Below are 16,684 nucleotides of genomic sequence, written 5' to 3' on the forward strand. Positions count from 1 at the left end.
TTTATCTCGTTATAGCAGTTATTTCGTTATAGCCGATCTCGCTATAAGAGTAGCATTTTACATAGACTTGTGTGGAAGGAAATTTGGGACCGAGAGAATTTCCTCGTTATAACCGATATCTCGTTATAGCAGTGTTCGTTATACCGAGTTTCCCCTGTATATGATGATTTGCAACATTCTTGTACTAACAGCCCCTTGAATTCAATGTTTAATGACTTTACTAACATACAAGTAACCATCACTTTGTAAAAGTCAGTCTAATTTTGCTCATATCTTCATCAATCAACAAATTTTGTTTCATAGCAATAATGAAGCAAAAATTTCTTGCTGTGGTCAATTCTCAAGAAATTGCTAGTTTAATCTAATTGGTATCGCCAAAGATACAAAGATACAATCAAAGACATTCTGAGGAGAGCCAATGTCCTTCACAACTGGAGAGACCATGTTGATGACAGACATGAATGGCGGAAATTCACTCATGATGTTAGCATGAAAATTGATCATCAGAGGAAGGAGGTTAACAAGTTGAAAAGAGAAAAGCGTCACCAACAACAGTCAAGATGAAAAAATGGACTTTTGTTTTGATGTTTCTTTTGAATTTTTGGTAATCTCATCTTGTAAATTGTACTTTGCCCGTGTCGGGATATAGGCATATATTTTTTTCTTTTCATCAGAAAAGAATAACATTTCCATCTGTCATCAATTTCTGCCAAATTCCTTCCTTTTCAACACGTTCCCCGGAAACAGAAACATCATCTTGGTCACAGAATAAAGTGTGATAAGTCAAAATCTATATTGATGATAAACCAACAATACAGATCTAAATGAATTTTCAACTTTGGAGTTGACTGTAAAACTTCAATTGCCTTCAATGACAGTTTTGAATTAAAGTGTTCTTGGTGTCCGAGAAGACCAACATCATAAAACTACCCCATCAAAGGCCACAAACAAAAGTGGTTCACTATTTCTTTGTTTTGTTATAAAAACAAAAAGTTTCATGACATGAGAAAAAATTTCATGGAATTACCTGGTTATTTCATGTTGCAGCGTCTGTACATTGGTTGTGTACAGCATGACACCAAGGCGAAGCATAGAGTCGTGAGCATTCTTGTCAAGTTGCTTCTTCAACGGCTTCTCGAGGTCCACCCATCGCAGCTTGTAGTTCTTGTTGCTGTACTGCAGGCCAAAGTAGATACTCTGCAAAAGAAATTCACATGAGGACCAAATGAGATGAATGTATTTAAGCACACTGTTTTGATGATGCACAAATTTCATCTATAGTGACTCACCATCAATAGTGCTTTTTCTTCAAAATTTAGCATTCAGTACATTTGAAGTCCATGAATTTATGGCTTTTTCTTCTTCTTCTTCTTCTTCTTGCGTATGAGAGATTCATGGCTAATAACACTATTCTTAAACTACAGCATTGCCAAGACTGATATAATCATCACTGCTAGCAAGAAACAATACACCATTCAATATCACAGACTTTCTTACCTTGTAAAATCAGCACTGACTATGTACAGTGTATAAGCAGATCTCACCCAAATGATATCGTCGGGTGCCCGTGCATTGGCCGCTAACGCAATACAATTTGTATTGCGTTAGCGGCCAATGCACGGGCACCCGACGATATATAATTTACCAAGTACAGCTGTAGGCTATACTGTTCAGGAGCCCCAACATTCTTTCATACATGTTTACAAAGAATATGATGACATCACAATAGATAGTGTATGCTTTAAAGCTTATTGCTACAATTTCATCAGAAACAGAATCATGACATACACTGTACATACAACATAAAAGGAAATTGCAAAACAAAATGAAATGGTACCACGCTCCACAATTTACAGACATTAAGTGATCACAACTTCCCTTCTTTTGTCATATTTCTCTTACATCTTTACCAATCTGTACTAATTTATATCCTATGCCTTTAACACAACATCTACTTCTTTGATGTACCATTGTACATACACTCAGTTCTCACGGACAAGTAGGCCTATGTCTAGAATAGATTGTAAGTTTACCAAACAGGAACACACACTGTGAGAAATTATCATGCAATATAGATGTTACATTCTTTGGGGAAAAGTATGATTACTGCACCACTAAAAAGCATTATACATCATAAACATACTGATATACGCATGGAAAAATCTTAAACTGCTAACAATTTTTGCTAACATACTTTGAGATGTGGGACTGGGCTTGGAATAGGAAAAAAAAAAACCACCTAAAATTGTTCACTTCAACTGTGAGAATGAGAATATCCAGTTTACAAAAATTGTTATATTTGGACCAAAACAGGAGTTCCCAGAAATGTAGTGTCATTTATTCTGAGTTGTGAGCCTTTACTGTTTACAAATTGATTGAAATCGGAAGAGGCACTACTACTGAAAGGAGGTCAAGTATTAAACATGTCAACACTAGCGTCCTTGGCAGCCTTCAGGCAGTTCAAAAAAAAAAAGTCAAGCAACTCAGGGGAGATAGATTGTCACAGTGATTGCCAACTAAATGGGGTCACGACCCGCTGAAAGACACACATTACCATTCTTAAGAGAATTACTATGACTCTCCTTTCATTTGGAGGTTGAGATTGAAGCAGACAGTGTATAAAGTGCACTGATGCATACTTCCATATAATACACTTATATACAAATATACGAATATGACTAACATAAACTGTGAACAGACACACACACACACACACACACACACATACACATACACACATGGGGGGAAAATATAGCTATAAGTGCAATGTATATCACCCAGCCATCAGATTTACCTGATGGAATGTGGAGGGTTATCGGTAAGGTCAGGATTGGAATGAGCTATTGAAATTGAAAGCATATTCATGAGAGGGGGGAAAAAGAGAACCACAGGGCAAGTAGCATTTGCAACCCATGTAACAGCAGTAGATAGAATACACCCAAAATAAAAGAGATTTACAGTGTATTATAAGCAATTTTCCAGTATATCAAATCAATCGTGGAAAATGTCAAAGCAAAAGTGAGCCGCTGAAATAACTCTCTTTGAAGGTGCACGGACAAAGTGTTATATCCAATTCATAATCACAATTGAACCAGCGGGAATGAAGAAAAAGGGAACATGAATGTATCTGGATACTGAACAATGTTTACAATTGCTGGGGCTGATTGTTATCGTCTGGGATAAAACACAAGATCCTGATAAACATCACGATGTCAGATTTAAGTGTTTATGACAATGTTTCATGTGTTTTATTGGGGCATTTCTCTCAATCTTCCTAACTTTCTCAAGTAGTAAAGTTACTGAAGTCACTAAAAACTGTCAATCAAAAAAAAAATGGTTTCTGATGTTTGGATGCTCTTTTTGTTTGATCTTTTCTTTCTAGCTACACAGAAAACACTTGTATAACACTTACGCAGTCTCTAAATACAAATACCACGTAAAAAAAAATATACAAACACACCAACAAGTATGAATGACATGGAATAGAAACCATTACACCCCAAAAATTTATAGATGACGCCAAAGCAAGATAGATACAGGGTTGCCAACACTGGAAACTAGTTGAGAGTGAGACTCCCATAGGCCAATGCTATAATTTAGGAGTCAAAATGAGTGAGATCAATAAAAATACATGCAAATGAAATAAAGTTTTAGAGTGAGAAAGGACCAAAATGCGCGAGTCTCATGCTCAATGCGTGAGAGTTGGCAGCCCTGTAGATAGAGAGACAAAGAGAGAGAAAAGAAGGCAGAGGGATATGAAAAGCTTACTATTATACAAAACATAACGAAAATATTTCATACAGCTGTCAGAACAGTGGGTTTTGACCAAGGGGCAGAAAAGGGAGCTGGAATGTACATATGTACAGTGTATCATGCAATATGCTGCAGAAGACAAAGACAGCGTTACAAACTGAACAGGTGGTTGACCATACCAACTATGCACACGCACAGACACCACTCCTTCTGGTAAAGGAACACCCTACTGTACCTCTTCAAGCTGAAGTTTCTGTGCGATGGTGTCTAGGCAGTCCTGCCCCAGGCTCTCTGGTGTCAGGGTGATCTCCAAGACATTGCAGTCCAACAGCTGGATTTTGGCCACAAAAGAGTTCTTCCCCGACACATTGTACCGCCTCGTCTTCTTCAGACGCAAACCAAATGGCATCTTGCTTCAATCTAACGCGACACGACGGATCCGTGTACGAGATGAAACTTCTACGGGCGCGACGCTGGCGGGAGCTAGAGCTGCGGCGTCGTGCAGATTGGTCCGCCTTCGTTACACAGTGAGACGATCTTTGCGACACAGCATGCCATGTTAGTGACCTGCCATCTTTGTTTTGCCAGACTTTCTTCTCATTTTACCCAAACTGCCTGGCATCCGAGGAGAAGGAATTCCGTTCCACTAGATATCAGCTTTGTGCTGCTGTGGTATGCAGAGTGCCGATTGAACTTCTCGGATGACTGCTTGCAAAGCTGCAATCTGTGTAGGATGAAAATAACAAAAATATGAAGATATTCATTGTATTATAGAAAACAAGCACGAACGACCAAAAATTTGAAAAAAAAAGGAAGAGAGAGAAAAAAGAGCAAACTATGTGACTATGTTGCAAGCCAACCATAATACAATGTGTACATGTTCTCTTTCAGCCTTGCCCATTTTGCTAGACAACCAGTGAACTTTGACCTGTATTCTGACTCCATCACAAGCATGGATGGCTGTCTCACACTGGGTGCCATATTTCAAGATGCAATTGCATGCAAAGGTACAGTACATGTACTGTATATCACTCACAAAGAGTGTGGGACACAGCAAATCAGTTCATATGTGCAAACATACTGAAAACACTACATACAGACAGTATCTGCAAAGGTATAACAATAAAAGTATAATGCTTTTATTACAAATGAGTCAAACGGTTGATCATGAAACATATTTTGTAACTGCCTGGATCGCAAGGGGCCAGACTTGATTAGGGTTCATGCTATTTTCTGGTTCCTATTATCCTTACTTTTTTCTATGATGAATATTTGTAAACATATACAATGATTATTATCACATTGGATAACGTAATTCTTTTATTCTTTCATTCATTCATTCATTCATTCATGACACCATTCATGACAACAAATATCTGTTTCTCCAATCATTTCTGTACAACTCTGATACCACTGGACAAATTAAATCTTTAATATTTACCACATTTGATTCACAATAACGCTGACGCACGTGACCAAGGTCTGTGCAAATGTCAGTCTACTCTACGCCAGTTTTTCTCATTGCATGGAGAGAGGAAAACTGGCAGAGTACACTGTACATGTAAACACAGAGCTTTGGGCTTAAGACTATATACACTATAAGCTGTAAATACCACAGTCACCATGTTATGGTTTCTACCTGACAGACAGGAACTTTGGCTTCCAGCTCAGGATTTATTGTCATGCACTGGTAGGTCACAAGGAACACAGTTACGTATCCACACCATCCTGAAATGGCGCTTTTGTGTTAAACTAAGAAGGAAGCAACTGTTCTTCAAATCCATCCGGTCTCAAAAAGCCTAATTTTTGTGTTTTGCTGCTGTATCTTTTCATTACAACGTTTACTATTCACTGATTGTACCAGTATTTTGTGAGGAACAAAACAAAATTATCTCCCAGTTTTAGTATATACTTCGTCATTCATGGGTGATTGTTTCAGATAAAATTCACAGAATTTTTTTCACACATTTTATTGGGCAACAGCCAACACATTTCCAATATCAAAAACAATATTTTATCAGTAAGTAAAATATGTCACGACACTAGGCATCAACAATTTTAAAATGCTGGATTGAAATCTGCCTCTGAAATGGCAACACACACAAAATTGAACATTCACATGACCCCTTTCCCTCTCAAATTGGCTATGTTTAGTGATCTTTTTTTCTTTTCTTTTTTTGGAAACTCAACAAGGTCCATCTACATGTAATCTTTCTTCATGATAAGATACATTGTAAATGTACCATGTACTGTAAAACCACAAACTTTGGCATGCATGACAATTTTTTTAAAACATACCGGTACAATCCATGTAATGCATCAAATGCCAGTGGCAATTTGGAAAAGTTTCATGCTGCAAATAAGGCCATAGGCTCCAATTTGCAGCAAATTTTTCTGGCTTTTATTATGCAGAGAAATTCAGGTGCCAATTCAATGATTAGAAGAGGATGATTTTCTCAGTAAAAATCACCCAAACTTCATTGATTTTAATGCACACAATTACACTGAATAATGTGACACATGTGAAACCGCGACCCATGATCCTGTGATCACGACCAGCAACCTGTTAGTGACATCGACAGCATTTTTATAATTTAGTGAAATTGAGATGGAACAGCAACATTTCTCATGTTCTAGGCAACAGCAGCTTTGCTTAAAATTTCTGTTCAATCATTTTTGTAGTTTATAACAAATTTCTTTTTTTTAATGAGAATTTGGACTTTCTCTTCCATCCAAGCCTTGCACTCAAAATTGTATATTATATGTAACACCAAAGGCAGTTTGGTGTATCTGTTATCCCCCGAGCAGTTGTAATTTGCAAAAGTTTCTAAGGGTTATATATGATTCACTGATACTCTGCTGCTTTTAAAAAACAAGTTTTTTCCATCAGAAATATCACTATGTTACATTCAATGCACTACAATATTTAGAATCTAACTTAGCAAGGACGCATTTAGTTGCTGCTACATTGTATGTCGAGTAAGCCTTGGGAACACTTGTGTTTGTCAGGACAAGCCCCAAAGAGTGCTGTGATCTTTTACCTTTGCCAGTAGGCACAACTACAGCTGTAAGAACAATGTAAGAATCTTCGACCGCAAGAGAAGATGCGTCAACTGCTCAGCTGTGAACCTTTTGGCATCCAGCTTTTAAAATGGCCTTCGCGCAAATATGTCTTTGTTTCAGCCCTTAGCCATGACAAATGTTGCATTGTTTACTTAAAGGACAATACAAGTGAGGGCTAAAGGTCATTTCTCACATAAATTTAGTATGACAAATAACCCTTTCAGAGTCATCAATAACGCCGCTAATATTATACACAAAAAGATTGTCAAATGCCAGTGGAGGAGTTACTTAGATATGAATACAACATAACAGACTAATATACTCCACAAATATTTCATATTATGCAACATTCACATACATGTACAATGTACACACCCATTTGTATGCTGCGAGCCAAAAGTATAGCATAGTTATATACTGGAGTACTGTGGGAAGCATCATCTCACACTTGTCCAACAAAAGCATTCCAAACCTCAACTAAAGTACAAATCAATAGCTGTGTTATTGATCCCAACCCAGCTGGCAATACTACAACACCACTGAATCACACATTTGTATACAATGCTGGATACCATCGCACATGTTCACATGTCAGCCATGCAAATTACTGTATACGCTATAATTTTCGCGTACATAAATTTTCGCAAATTGCCGCTGTCACACATTTTCGCGAGTGGTTAAATTCGCGATTGGGGGACTAGAGAAAATATGAAGTGGCAAAGAAAGTGTGAATTTTCAACTTACTAGCAAATAAGAATGATACTAGTTATACACTGCATGAAAAAAACTTACCAAACTCTGCGAACTAGTAAGTTAGAATTCAACATTTTTGAAGTGGTTAAGTCCATCGCGCTAGATTTCTGACGAGTGGTCCCCTTGCGATAATGGATTGGCTCTCTGCAGTATTCGTAAGTAGACGTGGACGTGCTATATGTACGTAAACAAGCTTAGCCAGTATGATCAGTTCGGTAAGCCGTGACATAGTATACTATTACTGAAATGTTCGTATCATCAAGGCAAGGGATTCATTTTTTAAGGTAATATTTTCGCGTGTTGTTAATTTCACGAATAGCTCCCGACTCGCGAAATTCGCGAAAATAAAACCCCCGCGAAATATATAGCGTATACAGTACATTCTGATTTGCAATACACTTGTACTTGCCGGCAGAATGATGGGAGTTGCTAGCACACAAAAGCTTGATCACGGGGAGTTACATGTAGGAAAACACCTATCCTACCGAGTAAATATTATAAAAACAAAATATGATTTGTACCATAAACACAACCATACCAGCATAATGCTATCGTTGTACATGTACACATAAGTCCATATCGAAATCCACTGTCTTCTCAGTGAGAAATGTCTATCATCATGCTTAGAACACAAATGCAAGTCAAGATGATTTTCCACAAGGGACACAAAAGATTATTTATAGTTTCCTCAAAAACAGCAGTGCACCGACTAAAACCCTTAAAAGTCCCCTTACAAACAGTGTCTGCTTGGGCTATTCCTGGCATACTGTATGCAAACAACAACAAACTGTCTTATCAATTTGTGTCCTTTGATAGTCTGTACATAATAATGAGATGACCATGGATAATCAGACCACATCACCACTTGTTTCACACCCGATGACTATAGAGCAAAGATGGGTACTTCAATATTTATACCCCGTAAATATAATGTAAATAATGTGGAACCCATTGTGGTGGCAAGCTTTGCATAACAATGGCTTGGTGTGTGTGTGTTTATTGCTCTGCAGAATATGTCACATGCTTATATGGGGCATGGACAGAATGCTTGGCAATCCTGGGTGTACTGGTATTCTACACTGGGCAGGGGAGAAGGTCAGTGACTCACACTAGACCACACCACCCAGTAAAGAGAGAAGATTCGTCGAATCACCAGACACACCTATCAACTTGTTCATGGACAAAATAATACGTAAAGCCTAGCGGTATTGCAGTATATATCTACAAATATGATTTTGTACTGCTCTGTTACTGTTTGGAGGGGGTGTTCCCGCATTGATTACTAATGTTTGCTCAGTGCATTATGTCATACCGCAGGTATGTCCCACAATGTCGTGAACATACAAGTGGTATGTACAGGTGTTGACTGTGTACCGGGTATTGTACTGAGAGTGTGCCAATGGTGGTTTAGCCACATGTATGCACATACATAGCATACCACTCTTTCAACACTCCTCTATAGAGCTGACTCCAGTAAATTCTCCAACCCACGACATTCTACTGGCATGCATAATATCTGCTACCAGGAAACCTTTCTCATTCTGAAGGCATTGTTGCACTTCTGGGTCTGGATTTCGTAGAGCGGCGCTTTTCAACCTTTTTCAACCCCAGACCCTTTTTGGCTCCTACATTTTTTTTTTTCAAAGACCAGTAAGATTGAATGCAATTTTTTTAATCTCATTTTTGGGCAACATCGTGGTCCACCTGCAAGAGCTTTGCTGCCCACTGATTGAGAAGCAGGGTTATAGAGCCTAAGAAAGTTCTGCCAGTAAAGCGTAGTCTACTCAAAGGAAATAAGGTATATATCTATACATTGTAACTGTAAATACCTGAAGTACTAGTAGGCCTATATATCACATGGTTATCTACTTAGGAAATAACATTGCTAAAGAACTACATACAAAACCATCCATAAAAGAGGGGTCTAGAGCAATTACGCCCTGAACGATAACCCAAGACCCTTTCCCTGACATTAACCGTAATCCTAACCCTAAACCTAACCCTCACCCTAATCTTTACTCTAACCTTATCACTGACCAGTATTGGGGGGGGGGGGGGGGTACTGTAAAACATGATATATTCGCGGCATGAAATTTTCGCGAATTGGAGCCAACAGTCTTTTTCGTGGCATGAAATTTTCGAGAATTGCTACTGGTATTCAATGCATGTAGTGTAGACAAAAGCTTTCGCGTGCATTTTAATTTCGCGAATTTTGGTGCTCGCGAAATTCGCGAAATTAAAATGCACGCGAAAATTCCTCATTTTACAGTAATTGTCCTGAGACACTGAAAGACACATACATATAAATGTATTATGGACAAAACACTCAATAGATTCTATTCAAACTTTATCAGAAGTGCAAACTGATATTTTTATTTACATTTCTATATCATTTTCAATGTTTAAATAGAGATTGAAACTTCTGGAATATGTGGAAACAATCTCTTCTGATGATATTATGGACACTTCTCTGGGGCTCACTTTGGTTTCAGGACTGTCCAAACCATGGCTTCACATATGGATCGATATTGCAAAGAACCAAGTACTTTATCAATAAAGAGAAAATCCACCAAAAAAATTAATAAACTTCAAAATAAAGAGAAAAATATTCCCTACAGAATGATACAAAAATGCAAAAAAAAAAAAATGGATAAGAAAAAAAGGAAGATATGACATTTTTAAATTTCACATTTTGTTAAAAACATTTCTTGACCGGTCCTTATGAATATTCAAATCAGCAAGTTGACAATGACATGCTCTCACAATTTCTTATTCATTTCTTATACAGAAATGACAAAAATCTCATATTTCAGTTGTAAAACTTGGTCTTAAAACCACTCAAAATAAAAAAGTGTATGTTAACTCTGATACATCTTGGTAATGGGAATATGCTTTTACTTATATTCTTTGGCTAAAAATATATTTTTTTTTCAAATTTCATAATCTATATAACATGTAGACATGAAAAATTGTAAGGTGATGACATCATCAACTCACTCATATGAACATTCATAAGGATGTTTCTTTTTATGTGAAATTTCAAAATGTCATATCTTCCTTATTTCTCATCCCATTGTTATCATTTTTGTATCATTCTGTTGGGAATATTTTTCCCTATCTTTTGAAGTTTATTTATTTTTTAACTGGATTTCCTCTTTAAAAGATTTTTCTTTTCTTTTCAGCAAGCCAGTATGATCGTATTTCTTTCCCAAGTTGATCAAAATCTGCTAGGTAAGAGTAGTACCTATATGTAGTACATATATTATGTACCTTGTACAATTCAAAATGCATACTTGTAATGGTCAATCAATGGAATTACAACAAATTTCTTGAGATCACGAATGGCACATACAATGATTATGTCATAAAAGGTTTACTGTCCTAAAACCATGAACAAAGAAACAAGAAAGAGAAAAATCTAAAGCAAAAATGAAATCAGAAAGACATTTTCAACGTAATGGTATGGTAAAGCATGTCTGCACACATTACAGTACAAACATGTCATTTTTTTTTTTTTTTTACGCTGGTAGCGTTTACATTTCTTGGTGGAAATAAATACAAAAATGTAAAACAATGCAAATCGGTCTCCTGTAAAATGCCACATCAAAGCATGTGACTTGGATTAAAGTCAGTCATGGAGATCACAACCAAAGACAGAGACCCAGTCACCCAAGGTCAACAGAGGTCAAAAGTTCACTCCTGCTCTGTTGTCAGGAGTAGTTTATATGATACGAGAAGGAAGGGCAACAATGTTTTTTTTTTTTTTTTCAAGGGATGATATACACATTTGTAGGCTACAACAGTACACGTTAGTCCAGGAAATCCACTCATGAGGGGGGCTCTGTCTCACAAGGCACTCTCCCCCTCATGAGATGAGCATCTCTGCTCTGAGGTATTCAAGGGGCTTCCTCCCCGCCGTAGTGCTCATGAGGCCTCCTCTTCACTTCTCATCCATTTCACATCTGATACATTGTACATTCTATAAATGGTCACAAGTTTGCACTGTGATTTTTTTTAAAATACACACATGTCTACTAAAAAAAAAAAATAAAATAAAATAAAATTCTATAGGCCTAATCTATTTGTTTTTATTAAAACTTGAGTTTTATCAAAACAAATCTAGATATAATTTTTTCTTTTTCTTTTTTTTTTTATATGGGCTGATCTGCGTTTCTTCACCAACTTCAGCTTCAGCAGTGCCTAGCTCTAGACCCTATTAGTTTATCCGGTGTACCAGTTGACATAGACAGAAAATCTCAGAGACTCCAACTCTCCCGTTTTCGACGGGAGATCTCCCGCCGAAAACCCATTTTTGCAAAATCTCCCGTTCTCCCGCCCTGGCTCTGCGTCTCCCGTTGGAAAGGATTTCTTACTTATTGCAATCGTATGTTGAAAAAATCAGCCTTAGATAGCAGTTTTTATAGCACCAGAGAGCATCTAAGACCCTACGAACTTCGCACACATCAACTTGGAGTCTCCCGTTTGCAAGGGGTTTCGGGCGGGAGAATCTCCAGATCAGAAGGTGCTTGGGGTTGGAGTCTCTGAAATCTGTCTGCCCAGAGGAGTCTTTGATTATTTATCAGTCATTATCAGCTCTCCTCCATACAGTAACTTATAGGAGGGGATTCCATGAAGCCAGACCTAGATACAGTCTGCGCAGAACATATTCCCAATGACCAGATACAAACCGTTCTTTCGGTCAACAGTTGACGTTTCCATGTTAGTGTAAAATTTGGGTAACATTTACTGTAGGTGATCAGACTTACATTGTAATTGCTGGCACAAAAGTGTCTAAAAATTCATCACTTCAGTTTGATTCAGCACTAGCATTACAGCAGTGTAGTGGTCAGTACGAACAGAAATACCTACTTTAGGACCCCGAGTAAGGTACACGACTGAAAATTAGATCTGGAAATAGTGGAATATTAAACACATGCCAAAATGGTTCTGGACAATCTACTTGTAACACTTATACAACAGTTAGACGTACTACTCCTAGGACCAAGTAGAACCCCTGCCCTACTACAGTTTCGAGTAACCCTACGTAGAAAAAAAACACGACATTTTGAAATATCTTTCATGTATTGAATCTCATGTTTATACGTACAGCCACGTTACAGCCACACACTGCACCGACAGGTGAGTAAGAAACTTCTTCCTTGCTTGGTATCAACTCACACTTGTTTCTCAGATCCGATCGTTTGTATCCACTCACCACCATCACCACTCTTCTTCCACTCACCTGCCACTGCACTGCCACTGGTTGATCAATGATAGTAGACCCACCTCTGAGAAAAACAAAACGGTTGGAGATTTCCTTTACAGAATGATCTGCTAAGTTGTTATTTTACAGAATGGCGGCAGGTGATCCTCAGGAATCACTGCTATCGAGTATTTCCGTAAATTTCCTCAACGTCTATCTGTCTTCTGATCACCTCATCGCAGAACCAACGCGACCAGAACCATCGGTTCACACAGCAGTTCGAGTGACGACCGATCGCGGCGTAGTGTACTGCATTTTTATGCACGTTATGTATGTATCGAGGTATCACACACCGTAAAATAACAATACGGCAGATATCCGAGTGAGTTTGTGCGTTTACGGGAAATAGGCGACACAGTGGTAGCGTCAGTGGAATGTGAAGTACATGTACGACGCACAGGTTCTGATCGCTCGCCCCCTTTCCACGCACGACTACCACACTACCAGGTGGATGATCATTACGCATCACTCAGGCGTGTGGCTTCACATACCAATGGGTGACACATAAAAAAAAACGTAGTCTACTCACGCAGACTCAATAAACGCCATCGAATGAGGATCGTACTTTGATATTTGCGCAGCTGAAAAGACCTCACCATACCCTATACAGTCAAACCAGTCAATAGCGGCCACTCAAGGGGAATGGAAAGGTGGCCGTTATAGAGAGGTGGCTGCTGTAGACAGGGTTGTTAACATGGATTTTCTCTCCAGGGAATTGTTTTTAGTGGCTGTGTACAGTAGGTGGCCGCTATTTATATGTATTGACTGGCCTTGAGGGAGATAGGGCCTACCAGAAAATATTGCCCAAACTGAAAGAATATTGCCTGAGTCGAAGACGAGGCAATACTCTTCCAGTGCGGGCAATATTTTCTGGTTTCTCCCTCAAGGCCAGTCAATATCACAATTATTACCTATCCCCGAGGTAAATTAGGAAAATATGTGAATACGGCTATACACTATGATATAGATCAAGCCACATTTACCTGTAGATCATCACCAACATGTCGAATAGTTGCAAAATTGTTCATCAATGTACATCATTCAACTCCAACTTCCAAGATATATATTATGTAGTTATAACAGGCGAACTTCAAACCTCAAACTATTTACACTTTGTTTTTGCTTCTGTTTCAATTTGGAGAGTTGTAATAACTGATGGTCACTGTGCAGTTATTGAGCACAAATGGACTCATCAATGTTTGACGTGTAGTGCTGCTGGAAGAGGTCGACCTTGTATGAGTTGATTTATTGGCATTCTTCCGCGGTGCGTGTGTGTCCCGGATTTGTGAATGTCTCCTCTTTGTGAATGACCGGAATGTTTACATTTAAAGTGAATGGCGAAACCCGGAAGAAGGGTGATACCCACTAATATTGCCTGCTGACCTTGACGACCGATCAAAATACCAACTACAATTGCCCCGCAAAACTACCTCATATAGGTAATAATATTATATGTATTATACATCTAAAGGAAAATAATCATTTGCATTGACCTACCTGTTTCACAAATGTAGAATGCTGGTAAATTTTTCTTGTTTTAATCTAAAATCATTAAAGAAATTAATATCATTTCATTATGTCCTTAACTCCATGTATATGACTTCTATCACTTGCATATAAAGCACATAGAGAATTATTGATATCTTAAAAGCATTATATAAATCATAATTAATATGTTTTAATTCTACTGTCCTGTTGCTGAGTCCGTGAAGTCATATTTTGGGATGTTTGGGCACCTTATACATATCCATTTCAATAAGATATGTCTCTGGTAGAAAAAAGATAGTCATAATGTATTGATTTATATTACACACACACACACACACACACACACACACACACACACACAACCACACATATATATATATATTTTTTTCTTCTTCTTCTTCTTCTTCTTTCTTTGCTGATTTGGGTAGGATGTACTCATCTTAACTGACAGAAAACATATACGGGGCAATACAACAAAGGCCCCTTTTTTGGGGGTATCAACAACCCCTATCTAAATAGGAGAAAAATAAACAGAAAGCCTTGTATTGACAAAGAAATTAATTAGGAAAAATCCCACATCTCAGCATCTCCCTCCACCCCACAGTAAAGAAAAAAGTCACTTGTGAGGAAAATCATTTCATATAAAGCTAAGAAAACTAAGCAAATGAGCAATGAATTTAGAAACAAATAGCTAAGAGAAGGTTGTGGCCATTTTAATGTTGGAGTGAAATTTCACACTATATCCTCTGAGTTGATGAACTCAATAGCTGTTCTAGCCACTTGACGATGATGGCGCTGCATGATAGTACGTTTTGCTCCATGAGGAAAAATACAGAGGAAACCAAAATTAAACGATGGAGAAAGTCAAATTATTGACATTAACTTGATTCATAAAGATTTAGTTTTGGAGGTGATTTGTGTTCAGTGCAGTAGCAGAATTAAATGCAAATGTGATTTTCTGTCTACACACACGTATACCGGGTGTCCCAAAGAAAGCGGAACGGTGGATTTTCAGTACCATGCGTTCTAAAAGTGATGTATGTTTTGACGTTTTTAGAAAGAGCATCTTCCGCAGAAGACAATGATACCAATATCATTAGATTTGGTGCAGAACTTTTTATTCTACACCCAATTCTGTGAATGCAGTCATTTTCAAATTTCGAATTCAAATGAGCGAAGGATTTGGGTGCGTTGGGCGCGCGCACACACACACACACACACACACCGTTTTTTCCTGGCCCGTGCCCAATGTGAAAGCTCTATCTTTTGTTGACATGGATCAACGGGCTTACACAATACACCGTATATGGAACGCGTGTCGAACACAAATTCTTCGCTCATACGTCGCAAAAATCCAGCGAAATTTGAAAATGACTGCATTTACAGAATTTGGCGTAGAATAAACGGTTCTGAACCAAATTTAATGATTTTGGTGCCATTGTCTTCAGCGGAAGATGTGCTTTCTAATGATGTCAAATAATATATCACTTTTAGAATGCAAGGTACTGAAAATCCACCGTTCCACTTTTTTTTGGACACCCGGTATATATATATATTCATGTACATATATAAATATATACGTAAATGTATACATGTCAATACATGTTACCTTACACCACCCCGCCATGTTTAGGAGTTTTAGCCCATTGCTGCCACTAGAAATACTATATATATATGTGTATATATATATATATATATATATATATATATATATTTATATATATATATACATACATATACACACATATATATATATATATATATATTTATATATGTAATTATAGATAGACAGACAGATATAGATATAAAATGCATGCATATACATGTATCTATGTGTGTAAATATAATGGGGTTTTCCCATATTATTTCCTTCACATTGATACATGCCACATGTTGTGCAAATGCAAACTCACACAAACATACTGTGTTATAGCAGAAGAGTTTGGCCTGTAATTGCCACAAGAAACTGCAAAAAGGTTTTTGAGGAAGCACACTTCGTCTGATATGATATAGAATATTTTGTATGTCTAACAATGTTTGTGCTCCGTTGCATTGGTATCATGTGGGGTTTATCGTTTTCTGTATAGCCAATGTTATAACTACACTTTCTTCACTGTTAAAGAAATGGTTCATGCTCTGTCGTGCACCTTTCAAGACTTTTCAATGCATAAGTAGCCCTTGTGCAATCATTTTACCATAGCCTTCGGGCCATTGAAAAAGAAATGCACCTGAGCTAATCCTGTGTTCCTTGTGTACTGGTATGCAGTTGAATACTGTGCATTCAAGACCACACACTATTTGTACGAAATATCACATACAACATAACCTACTTCACCTTCTGTAAGTGTATTTGGTGAAAGCAAA

General features: G+C 37.7%; 1 protein-coding gene across 1 annotated transcript in view; it reads right to left on the reverse strand.

Annotated features, from left to right (window-relative positions):
• LOC139743187 (tyrosine-protein phosphatase non-receptor type 21-like) overlaps positions 1-13,160 on the reverse strand; it is a 29,873-nt gene extending 16,713 nt beyond the window's left edge. The window contains exons 1-3 of the mRNA XM_071653688.1: positions 12,812-13,160; positions 3,989-4,477; positions 1,028-1,197 (exon numbers count right to left, since the gene is read on the reverse strand). Of these exons, the coding sequence (XP_071509789.1) occupies positions 1,028-1,197; positions 3,989-4,162 (344 nt within the window). The 5' untranslated portion in view covers positions 4,163-4,477; positions 12,812-13,160. The remainder of the gene's footprint in view (positions 1-1,027; positions 1,198-3,988; positions 4,478-12,811) is intronic.
• Positions 13,161-16,684: the final 3,524 nt, after the last annotated feature.

This window comes from Diadema antillarum, unplaced genomic scaffold, assembly GCF_040938485.1.
Source record: "Diadema antillarum isolate AM-2024a unplaced genomic scaffold, OU_Dant_1.0 seq00001056_RagTag, whole genome shotgun sequence".
Lineage (NCBI taxonomy): Eukaryota > Metazoa > Echinodermata > Echinoidea > Diadematoida > Diadematidae > Diadema > Diadema antillarum.